The sequence below is a fragment of the Chelonoidis abingdonii genome, chromosome 2 (genome assembly GCF_003597395.2).
Source record: "Chelonoidis abingdonii isolate Lonesome George chromosome 2, CheloAbing_2.0, whole genome shotgun sequence".
Taxonomy (NCBI): domain Eukaryota; kingdom Metazoa; phylum Chordata; order Testudines; family Testudinidae; genus Chelonoidis; species Chelonoidis abingdonii.
This window is the reverse complement of record NC_133770.1, coordinates 174,485,096-174,504,904: the sequence shown is the minus strand read 5'-3', so window position 1 is coordinate 174,504,904 and position 19,809 is coordinate 174,485,096. Positions and strand designations below refer to the sequence as shown.

Genomic DNA, 19,809 nt, shown 5'->3' with positions numbered 1-19,809 from the left:
ATATGAGCAAGCACTCGAAGAAGAACCATTACTATTTCTGGGTTCTACGAAATGTTGATTAGCCTATTCTTTGAGACACGTGTAAAGAACTATCTTTTTGCAGAAAAACTAAGTTTCCTTGAAATTATACTACAGGGATGGGCAAGGACATCTATTAGGTACTTTCCCTGCCTCATACCTAGGATTCTAATCATACTGCAGGATTCACTTCCAACACCTGTCAGAGTGAGGCAATATCCCAAGCAATGATAAAAATGGGGAGGCACAGTATTACAGAAGCAAAGGGCCAAGTCCCCCCTTTTCCCTTGTGTACAGTTGTTCAGTTTGATCTTATTGCTCTTGCTTCCTGAAAAGATCCACTTCTATGTCAGGAAGAGACTGACAAATATTAAGAAGCCCTAATGCATAGGAATCCATAGCCCTGCAGTGCGGGCTATGGAGGTCATAGCGTGCACGGAAGAGTTGCACTGTAACTGCCCAGTGTAGACCTTGCTAGCACAAACTAGAAGGGGCCTAGTTCATATTTACACAGTCCTTTACCATACACAGCAATTCACACCTCCGCAGTCCACACTGTGAGGCCGTGTAGTCAAGCCTATTTGCATGTCCTCTCCTTTGCTTTCCCTACCTCTTCCTTCCCTTTTGTCTGATCCTCTTCATTCAACTCTATTCTCCAAGGCACAGTCTCTTATACTGTCAACAGCAGCATACACTGGTTTTCAAATAACCAAAAATACTTACTACATCATACTTCTAGCACCATCTCTTTATGCCTGGCTCAAAGAATTCAATTTTACGGTTGAAAATATCCAGTTAAACCGTTAGAATGGATATCCTCAACAACAGTTTTGATGTTTATGATCATCTGAACTGGTGCAGAGGGACAGGCTGAAACATGCCGAGCTTTGCAAGTTGTAGGAGGGGGGATGTTTAAAGATGATCAGTCTCCGGAAAGAAAAGTCACATCACTATTTTAAATATAAGCAATTCTGAACAATGAGACTTTTAAAGAAATTAAGCACATCTCGGAAAAGAGAAACTATTCATTCCTTGGTCATGAACATTTTAGGACATGTGTACAACAACAGGTCACAATTAAAAAAAAACAAACAATTAAGAATGTGAAGTAACAAGCTAGCAAACAAAATCATTTAGAAAACAGTGGAAAAAACAGCTCTGGGATAGAAGCAAATACGCTGACTGATCAGTATATGGAGGAATATGACAAAAATTAAAAGATCTGGGGTTAACCTCTGCATAACGATGAAAGTGTTGATCATGTATTCCTCTTCAATCTTTGTTTTTTGTAGCTCTTCTGCCAAGATATCACTCATTGTACACTGCAGAAGGTAGGGCACTTCCACGTTGCGATCACCATCAAAGACTCCATACAGGGCCTCTCTGTTGTCACAGAAATTATTGGCTGAAAGAGCTGCCACACACAGTCTGAGGAAAAAGAGAAAACCAGAAATGGGTTTTTAATAAGTAAGCATTTGTACCAGATCATCATTTTAATACTCCTCAATTTTTTCCCTCACTGTTCTGACCAGGATGTGCAGCTTGAAGGAAGATCAGATTATAATAAGCGTCACAAACTTTCACTTCAGATCCTGGTAGTGAACAACACAAGTAGCATTTATAGTACTGTTAAATTCCATGCAAAGAGAGAGCAACTAAGAGGTTGAAACAGAGACCCCTAATGATTTTTCAACTTTTCTGGCATGTGAAGTGCAGCCTTTATTTCTGTGATTTTCAAAAAAAATTTAGTAGTAAAAACTGAGAAAGCTACTGCACTGTTTACTCTTAAGTTTACCCATGAAAAGTGATCACAGGAAGCTGAAAAGCAAGATTCTGCATACTGCCCCCTTGAACATGCTTCATCAAGGTATGGAAATAAGTGCCTTTAGGAGTGAGAGGGTAGTTCAGACCATACAAGATCTTGGCCCCTCTGGGCTGGCAACATGGGATAAGCTATGACATGGGTTTTATGACGTGGATGCATGCTGACTGACATCTGGAGTAAGACCAACTCAACAGCTGTCAGACAGTAATATGAAAATCTACAAATTCACAAAGAAAAGCAGGTTTACACCTCCATTTCCACTAAGCTATCGGGGCTAAGGAGGAAGCCTTCCGACCCTGAGATGTTATTTGTCAAGGGCTGCTTTAGTCATTAAAAAAAGGACCAGCCAGTGGTGTAGGAATATGCACAGTTTAAGCCACCCCTGATAAGCTTGGGAACATGCTTCAGCGAAAGAAAGTGGCTTTTCAAAGAGCAGAGATGCATTTAAGCAGGACCGGTGCTAGGGGTTTGAATGCCCTAGGTGGATGGCAATTTCACCGCCCCGCGCGCTGGTCCTGCTGCTCCGGTGGAGCTGCCGCAGTCGTGCCTGTGGAGGGTCCAGTGGTCCGCGGCTCCGATGGAGCTGCCGCAGTCGTGCCTGCGGCCGGTCCACCGGAGCCACGCGAGCAGCCGAGCGTCCACAGAGATGACTGCGGCAGCTCCACCGGAGCCGCCTGCCGCCCCCTCCGCCAAAATGCTGCCCACCAAAAATTCTGGCGCCCTAGGCGATTGCCTAGGCTGCCTAAATGGTAGCACCGGCCCTGCATTTAAGCACCTGCGTCTTTTGCAAATACTGGAGTCTTATACAGACAAAATGCATCAGTAACGCTCGTATCTTAGCAACTTCTTTAACAAAGAAGAAATATGAGAGCCAGGCAGGGGCTTAGTTTACGGAGATAAGTCATGCCATGGCCTCTGCTTGTGAGACAGATGTCCCTAACTAACTTTCTCCTAAGAAAAGAGTTTCTTTGTAGGGCCTTAGAAAAAACAAAACTAAACACAGATGTGTTCTAGCAGCAGAACACCTCTGTGCAAATACCAAACTAGTACTGACTTGTTCTTAACTCCCGAAGCTTCAGTATAACCATGACTCCACACTGCTGGGGCTCCTGAAGCATCACCAGCTGATGGTTGGTCAATCTTGAAACAACGAATGTTACTGCAATGAGAAAGGAAAAGAAAAAAGTCCAATAAATTGTTTAAGATATTACAGACATTTAGCTTAAAGTCACTGCTATCTTAAAATTGTAAGGAAGCTTTTATTGTCCCAATCATAGTCACTTGCCACTTGCGGCACATTGCACATACTCTAAGAAGACTACATTTAAGAAAACGAAGCGTCCCTGTAAGGGGAAACGCTTAATAGAAAGCGTAGAATGTTATCCGTCAGAATACACACAGGAAAAGAACAAGCAATAAGCAGTCCAATGCAGGTCTATTTCATTCCTGTTTGCGATAACTTTGTCTTTTCTTTTCTCAGCTGTTTGAAACTTAACCTTCACTCTGCAGAAAACACAAGCAGAATGTGCCACTGGCCTGAGAAGATATGGAGAGGAGCTATGGGGGGACATCCTATCTAACTTATGCATTTTTTATCCATTTCCAGAATGAGATCTTTCTGCTTTCGATTTTTACTGTATTAAAATAAATGCTCCCATATCACCATGTCCAGCTTTCCCCCCTTCCACCTAAGCCAAAAGCGGATAATAGAGCAATGTTCTAAAACCTCTTATGAAAATGCCTAAAAGCTTATATGAGGGTGCTCTCCCCTCTGGGTGCCTTCAGGTCTGTGCTCTAGCTATAAGAATTGCCATTCTCTTCCCTCTCACTCTGGAGTGGCAGCTTTTACTTAGGGTATTAGATCCCTCCTCCCTCTGATTAACTATCAGTGTAAACTCTGGTCCAAATTTCGAACATCTGAAATGGTATGCAGCACAATACATCTTTTAAAAGGGGCCAACCCCATCAGTTCGCACCCGTCTTTTCATACTACTACTGTATGTGGAGGAAAAAATCTGACTCCCTGTTGTTCTGCTCCATTGGCAGTTAAGCAAGTTCTCCACATAATGCAACATCTTCAAAGGCACCAGAGCCTTTCAGTGATACAAATGCATTACGAAAAGGACAAACACAAAAGGTCTGACTATTTACTCTATTTAAACGTGCATTTCTCCCTACTTAAACCCTCACTGCCTGTTAAAACTGTGAAACATTAAGAAATTGTATGTGCACAATCTGTATGGCCTTGGAACTCTTCTTCAAACAACTTAAATTAGGGCTGCTGTATCTGGGTCAGAGTCTTTTCCTACACAAATAAATAAGTAGGATATGCACTTCCCAGAGCACATTAAAAACAAACGAAAACTCCAAGTAATGTTCAAACTACTGATGTTTACATAATAGTCTCTGGGTTCTATACTCCTCTAAGTGTCAGACAGAAGGAAAACTTAGCATACTTCTAATATACCTGATAAGAATGGTCACTGATCAAGAAACAAAAAACAGACCTGTTTTAAAGTAATGCTACTTGCAGTTCTGTATAAACTATATGCAAATGCAATTTACAGCAGATATTGAAGTGGCTTGTGTACACTGCACTTGTTTTCCAGGAAGCAGGAACTTGGATCCAAATGGATTTCTGAGAACTGAATTTCCCATCCTCTCACCCCTTTGGCACTGACAGAACAAGGACTCTCATGGCATTTAGCAGTAGCATTCAGTACTGGAGAAATTCCAACTCCCAGTCTCAAAGTTTCATAGAATAAGAGGATCACTTCTTTAGAATTATTTGCATATTTCCTGTACATTATAAAAAACACTATTTTTGCAATATAGTAAGCCTCTATTGAAAGGCAATTAGGATTATCTTCTAGTGCATAAATACACCCACAAAATAAAGCTAAGGAGGACAGTCATGACTAGACTTGAATTCAGAAACTATTAGTTTTATGCAAAACTTAATTTGGAGGGTTACATAAGACAGGGGAAAAGTCTGCATTTTCATGCCCTATTTATTATCTCTTTTACCTTTGACCACGTCTCACACTTAGAAAAGATTATACCAGATCTAGGCCTGTAGCAGTTTTGTTTGTTTAATTCTGTCCCTTTGGAGGCTCTTGTACACTCCAAGATGGCATTACTTCCCACCTTGGATCCTAAACTGGCCTTTTTTGGATCCTCCTCACCACCCTTTTATCATTCCCTCTTCAGAGAGTTACTTCCTAGTGTGTTTAGCGAAACTTATTGGTTGTGATCTGCTCAGAACAGAATTCTACTCCAGTCAGTGCCATCAACACCTAGATCTACAAAAGACTTTCTTTAAGCAATGAGATCTTTTGTCACCAACCAAATCCATAAAATGAGAAATTTCACACATCTCCACTACATCTCTGACAGCCAGCAGTGACTCCTTTGCATCTTCAGTAATTGGACAGAAGGGAAAGAATGGTCCTTTGCCAGCAAACCATCTATTAGACCAGTGCTACTCAGACTGACACTCACAAGTGGCTCTTTAATGTGCTTCTTGTGGCTCTTTGCAACACATGCTATTAAAACACTGTGATTTAATTAAGTAATCTAAGATATTAACCAATCAGGATGCTTTTACTATGTTATTAACCAATTAATTTATCAACTTGCACTAAGTTATTTACTTATTTGCTATGAGATTCTCTCTCTCGTGTGTGTGTGTGAGAGAGATCAACACAGGAGATATTAAAAACTCTCATGGAGAGATCTGGGTCTTGTGATGCATTGTTAGAAGGACAGCATCAGGTCAAATGCAACCCAACATTTGGCTCCTTTAATAATCTTAAAACCAGAAGACAAGTTTCCATAAAGTTTAAAAAACTAATACATCAGTGCAAAGAGTTTGTAAATTAAGACATTTCTCTTGCATTTCTCCCAACTTAAAAACTGCAGCACTGTGGTAGCCTGAAAGTGACAAGAAATTGATAAGGACTGTAGTAAAATTGTCTAGTCTGTTTTCATTGTCCAAACTGAGAAGCAGAAACTGAACAAACTACTTAAACAGTGAAAAGCAATTTAGATTAAGAATTCCTTCAATTTTAATATACTGAAGTTTTAGTGAAGATAAATAAATTTAAAATGAAGGGTCACCGGTGAAAATTTATTGGCTGATAAATCTTCCTCTGGTGAACAATGTACCTTGTATTTAAGAGTGAGGCTATCTGGTGATTACAACAGAGGACTGAATGAGAATACCTGGGTTCGATTCTTGGTTTTGCTAGACTGCTGACCTTGGGTAAACCATAAACTCTATGCCTCAGAGTACTCATCTGTAAAATGAGGGTAACAGCAACCTCACATTGTTGGCAGAGTGCTTTCAGTAAAAGTGCTAAAATTACATTTCTACGTGATTAGGTGTAGCACTTTTAGGACTAAAAATCAACATGCAATCTACATGGTAGTTCTCTATTGCACATACTGCACTTGTCATCCATATGTGGATTAGAGAAATTTGCCATTGTAATAGAATTAAGCATAATTCAATTACCATCCTCAGAAGTCATCTGCAGAACAGAGACATATTTCTGTACTGCTGTTGTGTTAAGGTAACTCCTAAAATAGAGAAGGATAAGTTTTCCTGTTCACTTGCCTTGTTCGCTGTATAATACTGACATTTATTTTCAACTATCAAACACTTGCCTTAAATTCCCATTTAACCTAGGTTACTGGTCTTAAATAATTTTTCTCTGTTTAGTCTAATGCAATAAGGTACCAAGATTTAATTGTTAAAAGTTAACAAAATTTAATGTGAACAAGCATCACTTGTGACAGGTGAAATTTAATACTGCACTGTTTGTCTGAAAACTGTTTAAAGTAGAGTTACATAAACAGTTGCTTAACCTTTACAAAAATCTAAACTGTTCCCAGAACCTATTTGGTCTCTAAGCAGCTAACAGGCTGGAAGGATCAGGCAGGCAAAGAGCCTCAGTGTTGGTGTAGATAGCTCTGGCCTACTGGATGTTAAAGAATATGAGAGGCTTGAAGGCAGAACCATTATAACACCTACACCTACACCCTGAGGGGGAAACCCAGAACACTATGGAAGGAATCAATATAGGCTCAAAATAAATTGCTTATCCATGCGCCAACCTAATTATTTATGGTGGCACCTATAATTCATCCAGACATTCAATAAGGGATGATCCCTGTTCCAAAGAGCTCACGATAAAAGGACAGAAAGAACCCAAACAAGACAACTAAGCTTCACTGCAGGCAGTATGGCAGAAGTGGGTCTTTAAAAGCCACAAGTCTGGAGAGGGTAAGTACCACAGGAAAGTCATACAAAGCGGAGTCAAGTGGAAAGAAGCACAGGATTGTGACAAGAGACAGTGGGAGGACAAGGGAGGAAACCAATAGTTTCAAGGTATATGCATTTCAGTAGTGGAATAAACTAATGTATTTTGTTGGGATCCAATGTACAGATTGAAAAATTAGGCCAAATCAGCCCCATAGTAGTTAGAGCTGGTTTTGATTAGGAATGGTATTGACAGCAATTGTATTTGTGTGCGGGGAAAATAATTCTGTTTAGAGAAGCCTTAATTTTCTGAATTACCTACACATGTTGTCTTTTCCCCCCCTCTGGCAATAAAAAGCTGTACTCCTTGAAAAGACATGTATGTCTCACACTTGTGTACTGGGTTCTTGTCCCACGTGCCTTTGGAGTCATTCTGCCTCCTGCATTATTAAAAAGACATTTTACTTACTTCAGCAACTCTAGGGTTTTGTGATCCAGGACTAGTCTGGGGTTTCCGGTCAGGTCTAGTTCCTGTAGTTTTGGAGGCAGGTTTTCAGGTAACGTGATTTCACTCAGTTCATTGCAGCTCAGGTCCACACACTGCAGAAAGAAGTGGCAAAAGAGAGGGAGAGAACTTGGAGAGGGACCTGTAACTTTCTGGCTAAATTAAAAGTAAACATGCCTTATACGTGACAATGACTAAATCTAAAATCTGCATCATCCATTTACATAAAGCTCTTTCTTACTAAACGCGGTAGGAAAAATTCTTCTGTAATCTTTCAAGATATCACAGAACACCTGAAAATATGTTTGCGCCTCTCTCATTTCTTACTAGTCTTAATGGATCAACACAGGTGGATTGATTTAAATTAGCAACCAGGAAACTATAATTTAAATACATTTTAAGTTTGTTTTGCATTTGTACTTTTTATTTATTTTCATAAAGAGAAGTTGATTCTCACAGGTTTGTAACCATTAAAATTTGTTGATTTTAAATGAAGTATGCCCTTTCCACTAAATATGGTACTTTTTGCTGAATAGGAAGATACACTATATCCATACACATTTAAGCAATTACATAGCTTAACATACAAGTTTCTTAATTTTTGTGTGTTTGTTAGAAAATGATGAATGATGCACTTCCTCTTTACTAAATTACTGTTTTATTTACTCATGACTTGTGTTGAGCTCTACTTGAATGGAAACTGGAATTAAATTAAAAATGCACAAAAACAGCATTTAAAAATTTGGGTTAGTCAAATAAAACCACTTTCAGCATGCTGAATACATACAAAAAAAATAAAATTTGTTTTGCATTTGAAACTAAGCAACATAACAAAGGAAGTATTATCTGTATTAATTAACTGACGTGATAGTTTCTGATTACCATACCTTTCAAGATTTTAGAGCTAGCAGATCTTTTTCTCTCATACTTACTTTTCTTTCAGATTGGAAGAGGAAAAACAAGTTTTCCTGCCTCCCAGTTGGTTTCTCAACTTTAAATGAACTAGATACTGAACTGAACCAGTTGAAAACTGAAATGAAAAAGATACTCTCTCCGTACCTGCAGAAGAGGCAACTACTGTCAAAAGCTGGTTTAGCCCTTCAACAAACTCTGGTTCTAGAGGCTGAGCCAGTGGCTTCTACTAGTTCAGTGGTTTGACTCTCTTTAAAACTTCAGCAGCAAACATACTCTTTGTAATAATTTTTTTAAATTTAATATAAGCAATCAAGATTATAGTTTTTGGTTTCATGTCGGCTGTCAAAATTTCAAATAGGTTTATTTTAAAAAAGAAAGATGGATTTAATTTAAATACAAAAATCCAATGTGGTTTTTTGTTTGTTTTTAATTTTTTTTTTTAAATCCACCCTGTGTTAAGGGTCTGGTCTGCTGTTCATACATAAATGCTAGTATCCTAGCCATGCTTACTGTATACATCAAGGTAGGCAACCTATGGCACGAGTGCCGAAGGCAGCATGCGAGCTGATTTTCGGTGGCACTCAGACGGCCCAGGTTCTAGCCGCCGGTCGGGGGGGGGGGGGGTGAAAAACCTTAAAATTAAACGCCCTCATGAAGTCTTCTTAAACATTTTAAAACCTTATTTACTTTATATACAACAAGTTTAGTTATATATTATAGACTTATAGAAAGAGACCTTCTAAAAACATTAAAATGTATTACTGGCATGCGAAACCTTAAATTAGAGTGAATAAATGAAGACTCGGCACACCACTTCTGAAAGGTTGCCGACACCTGGTATACATCATATATTATGCTATTTTTAAAAAGATAGGGGTTGTTTAAAATTAAATGCATGTTAAACAGAGAAAAACTAATGACTCATGAAAAGAGGATGACTTCAAAACAATTGTTTGCCACTTAGCAGATAAAAGCAGGGTTACAATTTTCTATTTGCAGAAAACTCAATATGCTTGCCCTGCCCCTTCTCTGAGTGCCCTCCCACCCCCCCATTGCTTGCTCTCCCCCACCCTCACTCACTTTCACCAAGCTGGGGTGAGAACTCTGGCTGGGGGTGCGGGCTCTGAGGTGAGGCTAGACATGTGGGATTTGGGGTGCAGGAGGGGGCTCAGGGTTGAGGCACGGGGTTGGGGTTCAGTAGGGGGTGCTTGCTCTGGGACGGAGCTCAGGGCAAGGGTGCAGGCTCTGGGTGGCACTTATCTCAGGCAGCTCCCGGAAGCAGGAACATCTCCCTCTGGCTCCTAGGCGGAGGCATGGCCAGGCGGCTCCATGCACTGTCCTCACCTTAAGCGCCAGCTCCAAAGCTCCCACTGGCCAGGTACACTGCAGCCAATGGGAGCTGTGAAGGTGGTACCTGCAGGCAGGAGCAACTTGCAGAGATGCCTGGCCATGCCTCCACCTAGGAGCCAGAGGGAGATGCTGGCAGTTTCCTAGGAGCCATACAGAGCTGGGCAGGCATCCTGCTGTGGGCAGCCAACCACACGTCTAACTGCCCAGTCAGCAGTGCTGACTGGAGCCACCAGGGTCCCTTTTCCACCAGGCGTTCCGGTCGAAAACTGGACACTTGGAAACCCTAGATAAAGGAAATAACAGATGCAACAGATCTGCACTTTAGTGGGGCACAAAAAAAAAAAAATCTTACTTGGGAGTCAATTCAAACTGGCTTGGATATGAGCACTGACAAGGACTGAAAGCTGGCTGAAAGGTATTAAAATAAAGTGTTATAAATGGCAAAGTATTGTGTTGGGAGGAGGGGAATCAATATTAAACCTAGTTTTAACATTGTTAAATATCTTGAAGACAAATATTAAATTTGTAGCTAGTTCTATATTGGGAAGGGGGGCACCAACAAACACAGGGAGGAGAAAAAACCCAAGAGAACAAAAATCAAGCAAATTTGCTCAGGAAAAATAAAAGTCAGTACATTTCTGAAAAATAATGCACAATGGGAAGGAAATGTTTGGAATCTAGGAAGTAGACAGCAAATTTATACAGGCCAGTACAATATTTGGCAAAACCCCTGAATGCAGTTTGAGCAGAATACCCAGAAGCTTATCAACATGGATCCAGGACGAACAGCATGGTCCTTGTGAGAAAGCACTGTAATATTTGTACCCTGTTCTAGGAACCTGCATTTAGGTGTGTAGCAAAACAGAGCAACAAGAATGGTTAGTGGTCTGAAGGGGCTGACTTAAGAAATGATAAAACACTAAATGCACATCTTTTAGCGAAAAGATGACAGAGGCAACATATAACTTCCATTTTCAGCGAGTAAAAGCAAGAAGAGCAAGATGGATAAAAATTATGAAAAGGAAAATTTTAGGTTGAGTACCAGGCTAACTTTACTGAAAGTACACCTTATCTGTCAAATAATCTTCAAGGATAGCAGTGATAGCTCATGTCTGATCTAAAAACATGCACAGTAGACAAGACGTTTGAGACTATATTGTAATGCCAATTTTGTACTGAAAAAGGATCAGATGGCCTAAAAAGTTCCCCCTCCCCTCTCCTCTCTTTAATTCTAGGATTTCATTAATATAGTTTAAAGTATGTACAGCTTAAATTGAATTCCTATTAAAAGTAATACTTCTAAAACCTGAAACCAGAGACTGCCTGATATGGAGATCTTAAAATCCAATGCCCATATTCCAACTCTGCTGACATTATTTAAGCACAGGTGGATCGAACCAGAATTTGGATCCTTCAGATGAACAAAAAATGGTGGAAATCTCAACAGCTAATGGATTGAGATTTTTGCTTTTCCCCTCCCCTACTACTGTTGGGGTCCTTCTTATTCATTGTAGTTTACTTTTCAGGAATTGATCCCTAGTAGGGCGGTCAATTAATTGCCGTTAACTCACATGATTAACTTAAAAAAATTAATCACAATTAACTGCAGTTTTAATCGCACTGTTAAACAGAATCCCAATTGAAATTTATTAAATATTTTTGGATGTTTTTCTACATTTTCAAATATATTGACTTGAATTACAACACAGAATACAAAATGTACAGTGCTCACTTTATATTATTTTTATTACAAATATTTGCACTGTAAAAATGATAAACAAAAGATATAGTATTTTTCAATTCACCTCATACAAGTTCTGTAGTGCAATCTCTATTGTGAAAGTGCAACTTACAAAAGAAGATTTTTTTTTGTTACATAATAGTATTCAAAAACAAAACAGTGTAAAACTTGAGAGCCTACAAGTCCACTCAGTCCTACTTCTTGCGCAGCCAATCATAAAGACAAACAAGTTTGTTTACATTTATGGGAGATAATGCTGACCGCTTCTTAATTACAATGTTACCTGAAAGCAAGAACAGGCGTTCACATGGCACTGTTGCAGCCGGCGTCGCAAGATATTTATGTGCCAGATGCACTAAAGATTCATGTGTTCCTTCTTGTTTCAGTGACCACACCAGAGGACATGCTTTCATGCTGATGATGCTCATTAAAAAAATAATGTATTAATTAAATTTGTGACTGATCTCCTTGGGAGAGAACTGTATGTCTCCTGTTCTGTTTTACCCGCATTCTGCCATATATTTCATATTATGGTATCTTGGATGATGACCCAGAACATGTTGTTTGTTTTAAAATCACTTTCACTGCAGATTTGACAAAATGCAAAGAAGGTAACAATGAGATTTTTAAGGATAGATACAGCACTCGATCCAAAGTTTATGAATCTGAAGTGCCTTCCAAAAATCTGAGAGGGACAGGTTATGGAGCATGCTTTCAGATCTCTTAAAAGAGCAAAACTCTGATGTGGAAACTACAGAACCCGAACCACTAAAAAATAAAATCAGTCTTCTGTTGGTGTCATCTGACTCAGATGATGACAATGAACATGCATTGGTTTGCACTGTTTTGAATCATTATCAAGCAAAACCCATCATCGACATGGACGCATGTCCTCTGGAATGGTAGCTGAAGCATGAAGGGACATATGAATCTTTAGCACATTGGCACATAAATATCTTCCGATGTCGGCTATGACAGTGCCATGCGAATGTCTCTTCTCACTTTCAGGTGACTTTGTAAACAAGAAGCAACAGCATTATCTCCTGCAAATGTAAACAAACTTGTTTGTCTGAGCGACTGGCTGAACAAGAAGTAGGACTGAATGGACTTGTAGGCTCTAAAATTTTACATTGTTTTATTTCTGAATGTAGTGTTTTTTGTACATAATTCCACATTTGTAAGTTCAACTTTCACGATGAAGAGATTGCACTAAGGTACCTGTAACGGGGAAATTGAAAAATACTATTTCTTTTGTTTTTTTACAGTGCAAATATTTATAATATAAAATATAAAGTGAGCACTGTACATTTATTTTTTCTGTTGTAATTGAAATGAATATATTTGAAAATGTAGAAAACATCCACAAATATTTATATAAATGGTATTCTATTATTGTTTAACAGCAGGATTAATATTTTTAATCACTTGACAGACCTAAACCCTACTTATTACCACTCTGGCTTTTCAAGACCATGTCAACACACTGCCCTTTTATTCCATGCTCCTTTCAAGATTTAATGGAAAACAAAACCAAAACTATGAAGTCACAGGACCATCTGAAGGTTATGACATAACTTTGATTTAGCTGGTTGTAGTGCTCTCTGACACTCCTAGCACCTATAAACACAGCAATGTCTTGTTGCAACAACTCTAATCCTTTGGCACCAACAGGCATAACTTTTGTTGCCATGCTAGGATGATTTTAAAAATTCTCTGCATCCTTATCCCGAAGGATAACAAGGTGTTCAGTTAAATCTAGCTCTCCCTCTACTCCATATACAAACAAGAAAGAACAAATCTATACGGGTAATTCCCATCATATCACAGATTTGGATTCTTCAATGTATCATTTTAATGCAAGAAGTATCAACCCAGCTTGTACAGCACCAAGATTACTCAAATGTATATAGATTTCTACTCGATCAGGCAGACACCTCCCTCTCCTCCAAAATTAGTTTAGGCAAAGTGGGGAGGCAAAGAAGGATGAATCTTAAATATATTTGTTCCAAAGTATGAGAGATTAGTGTTCAGAGCATAAGTCATCCACGAACCTCGTAGTTCTGAGACTGCTCCAGCAGTTACTCAGCAGTCCTGACAGCGCTATTACTAGGAATCACGTCTTGGCTGCAGCTCATGTGCACATTACAGTACTCCTAATTGTGGCTAAAGATGACTTTAGTGTGGGAGACCTATTATAACTCAGAGAACAGCTATCAAAAGTTAAGATTCTCTTCTTCAAAAAGTTACTACTTGTAACAGATCTTCACTGATACTCTGGAATATCTCTATAAAGACCAAGAGAGTGAGACAAGGAGAAAACTTCACAATTGTCAAGTGTTCCAACAGCAACCATATAATGAAGTGATTCAACCAAAACAGTTATTTCTGGAAAGACACCCTGTAATTACAGCAGAAAAGTTAGATACTCTCAGCCTAGAATACATACTGTGAACCCAGCAGGGTAAACCTGGACCCAGTCAAAAGGGTGAGTCAGTACAGCTGAACTTTGCTTAAATATGCAAGAACATATATTCCAGTTAGTTTGTCCCAGAAAGCAGAGCCAAGTTGTTAGGAAATTACTCCTTTTTTTGTAAAAAAAAATTGTTTTTCAAGCTAACAAAATTCAAGACAGATAGGAAAAAAAAATAAATTCTGCTCAGATATACATTTTCTAAAGCATAAAACACGACATGGAAATTCCCATCAGTTACATACAGGCAACACAGACCCTAGAGATAGGGGATCATCATGACTCATGTTGCTGGAGACACCATTCAGCATCCATTCTCTATCTCAGAGGTAGGCAAACTACAGCCTGCGGGCCACATCCGGCCCATGGGACCCTCCTGCCCAACCCCTGAGCTCCTGCTCCAGGCAGTTCACCCCTGGTCCCTCCCCTGCTGTTCCCCTTCCCCTGCAGCCTCAGCTTGCTCCACCGGCAGCGCAATGTTCTGGGCAGCAGGGCTGCGAATTCCTGGGGCAGCGCAGCTGCAGAGCCCGGCCTGACCCAGGAATCTGTGCTGTACAGTGGCGTGGCTGCTCCGGGCAGCGCGGTAAGGGGGCAGGGGTGGATAGGGATCGGGGTGGTCAGAGGGCGAGGAACAAAAGTGTTGAATGGGGGCAATCAAGGATGAGAAGGGGGTTGGATGGCAGGGGACAGTCAAGGGCAGGGGTCCCGGGAGCGGTCAGGGGACAGGGAGAAGGGGTGGTTGGATGATGTAGGGCGGGCGGGAGGAGAGTCAGGAATGAGAGGAGGAGTTGAAGGGGGTGGCAGGGGTGTGTGGATGGGGCCATCAGGAGGTGAGAAGCAAAAGGGGTCAGATGAGGGCAGGGCCAGGCCATGCCTGGCTGTTTGTGGAGGCACAGTCTCCACTAACCAGCCCTCCATACAATTTTGGAAATCTGATGAGGCCCTCCGGCCAAAAAATTTGCCTGCCCCTGCTCCATCTACTGGTAGGACTACTATTCCCATAATTTAAAGGAGAAAAAATTAGCAAAAGTTGAAAACTCATTGTGTTTGGGTGGTTTTATGAAATGCACTGTACTCAGCCTCTGCTAATCAAGGTACATACTTTCTTATGTACTGATAGAGATAATGCTCTTGATCAGCTAAGTGACACCCTGCTGAGGACTGATCTGCACACAAAACGTGCACTGTCAGAGTAAGAGTTTAACGCTAGATCATCTAGTCTTACCATGTGTATATCACAGGTCACCAACACAGCCCAGCTCCTGCACACTAAACCCCACGATCAATTCAACTAAAGGTGCGATTCAAATTTGATTTAATTCAGTCAATGCAAACTTGTGTGTCAACTTTCCTAAAATGATTTGCTTAAAAAAAATGGATAAGATAAGTTTAAATCAATTTACAATTGTCCACACAGGCTTTTAAATCAAATTGTGATTCAGGGACCAGTCTTTTGCCATCCTTGTGAAAATTCATCCAGTTGTGGCCAATTTATAAGCCTCTGGAAAAATAGTTCACACATACTCAGAGAATTTTGATTTTAGCTTCCAAAATCTCCAGAGATTCCATCCTCACTAAGTGTGCTCCATCCCATGCTCATAGCTCCTGTTGCTGACCCAACAGCACATGCACCATCCCTACAAAGCAGCTGAGAATGCTCCCTCCAGCCCAAGGCCAAAGCCAGATTCTCTTTATAATGGCTACTCGGGGCCAGGCCCTGGAACAGGGAGCCTGTCTCTGCTGTGCTCTCAATGCCTCCGTTGAATATTTTTAATTCATAACTTCAGAAGTTGAAACATAAGTGAAAATGGTTTCTATAATCTACATTACCTTTCCTCTGCAACTTGATCACCACAAAGCACAAAACCCACCTGTTTCATGATATTTGAAATTCAAGATCTAACCCCGCAGTTATGTGATATGTTTAAAAGTTATTTTAATGCCACCACCATTATTTCATTCTTATACCTTAAACAATTACTGCTATAACATGGTATACACATGCACACTATTCATCGTAGTATATGGATGATTGCACGGTGCCTCTCATACAATGAGACTTTATATAAAGATTTAGGAATTAGATGAAACAAAACAAGCCCTCAGACAAGTTAGAAACTTTAGCCCTTGTCTACACTGCTACTTTACAGTGCTGAAACTTCCTTACTCAGGAGGGTAAAAAAACACTTCCCCTGAGCAATGCAAGTTTCAGGGCTGTAAAGTGGCAGTGTAGACAGTACACCAGTGCTGGGAGAGCTCCCTTTGTGGGGTGCCGTGACTACACAACCACAATAAAGCATTTTAACGCTGGCATTGAAGACATACCCTTAGCTAGGTACATTTTTAAGGCGCTAAATTATTGACAGCCCTGAAGATTGAATTTCCTATATAGCCAAGGAACAAATAAAGCAATTAGCAGCAGTTCAAGCTCCAAACAGATAGTTCCCCCCATGAGAACTGAGGTTCATCTTTTATGGTCCAGAAAATTTGTTATGGGCACTTTGGCCTACAAACTTGCCAAGTCTAGAGCGTCTCCGTTCAGAGTGCTAGCTAGGTTGGTAGTTATGTGAACACCCATTTACTGGGAACTAGACTGAGACCAAGTTCTTTATACCTGGGTAAAACAGGCTAAAAACAAACTGGGTATTTTCTGTACATTAAGGAAAAAACCCCAGAGCAGTATTTTCTCCTATCTTTTGTTGTATATTCTAATAAAGCGTTTCTGAAACCAAGAGGAAAATTTTCATATAAAAATGGCTTTGTCTATTTTAATGAGGCCTAAGCAACTCCTGACAAAATGAAAAACAAATCCTTTCCCTCTTTTCTTGCTAACCTGTTTTATCATAGGATGCTACAAAAGAAAAGCTGCATTTTGAAGACTGACTATTCCATAGGGCTTTCTGCTTTTGCTGAGTATGAGCGGAAACACAAGAAAAGTACTGTTTGCTTCCCATCAGTGTGTTTACATTATTTTCTTTTTTTTAAAAGCACAAAAGTGTATAGTATTTGTCAAAACTGTTTCCCATGGAAAGTCTGCACCCCTCCACCCCAACCCTTCCTTTAATTAAAAGATCAATTTTAAACTGTGTTCAATTTCCTCTGGCTATTGTTCCAAAGAGGGAGGAGTATCCCGAATCCACAACTTTTGTTTTAGATATCCTGGCTAAAACCAGCTTAAGCAGCTCATCCTTAGATGTGCTCATTATCAAGCAGCAGCTTAGTAACTATGTTTTGAGTGACCAGATTTACTGAAAAATACAGATTGTTTTCAGAACTATATTATTCCACAAGCCAAAAAAACAAAAACAAAAAAACGGTTGTAGTATAGTAAGCATTTTGGTCCAACAACAGTAACCTGCTCTCAATCTCGTTTACGTCTCAAGATAAATACAGTTAACCTGCTCTGATGATGGCATCTGTGTATTATATAGTGCTGTCAAATGATTAAAAAAATTAATCACGATTAATTGCCGTTTTAATCGCACTGTTAATAGAATACCATTTATTTAAACATTTTTGGATATTTTCTACATTTCCAAATATATTGATTTCAACTACAACACAGAATACAAAGTGTATGGTGCTCATTTTATATTATTTTTATTACAAATATTTGCACTGTAAAAAAAATTGTATTTTTCAATTCACCGAAGAACTGTAGCACAATCTCTATTGTAAAATGCGACTTATATGTAGATTTTTATTTACTACACAACACTGCACTCAAATATAAAACAATGTAAAATTTATTTACCTTGCAATGCTGGCTACAAAAGTGCCATGTGAATGCCTGTTCTCACTTTCAGGTGAGATTACGTATAAGAAGCAGGCAGCATTGTCTCCCGTAAATGTAAACAAACTTGTATGTCTTAGTGATTGGCTGAACAAGAAGTAGGACCGAGTGGCCTTGTAGGCTACAAAGTTTTACATTGTTTTGTTTTTGAGTGAATTATGTAACAAAAATATTCTACATCTGCATGTTGCACTTTCATGATAAAGAGCTGTCTCTACAGTACTTTCATGAAGTGAATTGAAAAATACTCTATTTTTACAGTGCAAATATTTGCAATCAAAACAATATAAAGTGAGCACTGTACATTTTGTATTGTGTTGTAATTGAAAACACTATATCTGAAAATGTAGAAAAATATTTATAATAAATTAATAATAAATTTCAACTAGCATTCTATTATTAACTAACAGTGCAATTAAAACTGATTAATCGTGATTTTTTAAATCAAATTAATTTGTTTTGAGTTAATCGCTTGAGTTAACTGTGATTGAGAGCCCTAGTATTATACCTTAAATATTTTCTACTTGGATAATTAGCACATGACCTGTTAGAGTTCTGTATTATGGCCAGGAAAAGAGACAAAATTTTAGTTTACACGAGGCAAGCAATAGTTTCCTGAACACGTTCAATTGTTGCATTCCTCCAAAGATAGAATCTCTTAAAGAAAACTCAGGTTTGTATTACTTATTTTTAAGCAAAACATAAAAATTTTAAAAAGCTATGTGTTCTTGAGCTGTAATTTTCAAAATATTACTGAGACTGTTGATTGCAAAATAATTTGCCAGATCTTTCCTCTTCTGGAATACTATCATTACCCCTTAAGTCTTTCCTGCTCTATTGCATGTAAAAGTATTTTAAAACCAGTTAGTGACATGGCTGGCTCTAAATATTATTCATTTCCATACATGTTAGCTGTCATGGTCACAAGTACTGACTCATGACACATACAACCTGGTTACAGGAAGACAATTAATACTTATTTTGTAGAGAAGACAGGACCTTCTCAGAGTGCTTGGTTAGCAGGCCCTTCCTTCCTGTAAAGCAGACCATTCCAAAGTGAATTCCTCATGTCCTCTGGCATGGTGCCCCCCATGACAGTAACAGTTGCCCAGATTTCAACAGAAGGTAAAACTCTGTAGGAGTTAGGCAGCATGATGGATTTGGGATTCACATATACGACTAGTACATGTCTGCTGTGACAAACTTAAGGACACAACATAGCCTGTTTACAAATACACTGTACTACGATGATGGTCTCATTCTTGAGGAATTTATTCACACTATTTCTAGCACCTAGAATCCTTTCAAAACTTGTGTGTGTTGTTTTTTTTTTTAAAACGTATCCATTCCATACCTTTATTTCAACAAGTTGCATGACTTCTGGGAAGACTTCAATGCAGTTGGAGTGAGCAATCACAGTATGCATACGTCTACAGTTCATAATGGTTGTTGGAATGGCTTTCAATTTGTTCCCACTAATATCAATTTCTTCCAATTCCTCAAGCTTGGCCATTTTACTATGAAAAGAAAGAAGGGAGATTAAGGATTTTTATTTTATTTTTTTTAATATTTACTGTTATTTTTAAATTCTAAGCTTAGTAGTTTGGGGGGGGGGGGGGGGTTGGTTTTTTTTTTTAACTTGTAGGCCCATACTGTTGTAAGAGATCAGAGTTTGCCATCTCTCCTATTATGTCACGTCAGCAAGGTTACATAATAAGGTCTATTTGTTCTATTTTGTATTGTTAATTTCTTAATTTAAAAATTCTCAGTGTTTATTTCTATTTTTTGTTCATATTTTCCTCTTTTAGTATTAGTTTTTTCTTTTCTACTCTACGCTCTTTCCTTACCTTTCCCCTGGCATCCTGCTTCCATTCCCTCTTGCAGAATGCTTGGTAAGTTCCCCTCATTCTGTTGCTCTCTGCAGAGCAA

General features: G+C 39.2%; 1 protein-coding gene across 1 annotated transcript in view; it reads right to left on the bottom strand.

Moving 5' to 3' along the window:
* The window catches only part of PHLPP1 (PH domain and leucine rich repeat protein phosphatase 1), a 245,757-nt gene that overhangs the window by 14,495 nt on the left and 211,453 nt on the right, over nt 1–19,809 (bottom strand). Inside the window, exons 12-15 of the mRNA XM_075062811.1 lie at nt 19,235–19,397; nt 7,576–7,706; nt 2,898–3,002; nt 1,252–1,446 (exon numbers count right to left, since the gene is read on the bottom strand). Coding sequence (XP_074918912.1) covers nt 1,252–1,446; nt 2,898–3,002; nt 7,576–7,706; nt 19,235–19,397 — 594 coding nt within the window. The remainder of the gene's footprint in view (nt 1–1,251; nt 1,447–2,897; nt 3,003–7,575; nt 7,707–19,234; nt 19,398–19,809) is intronic.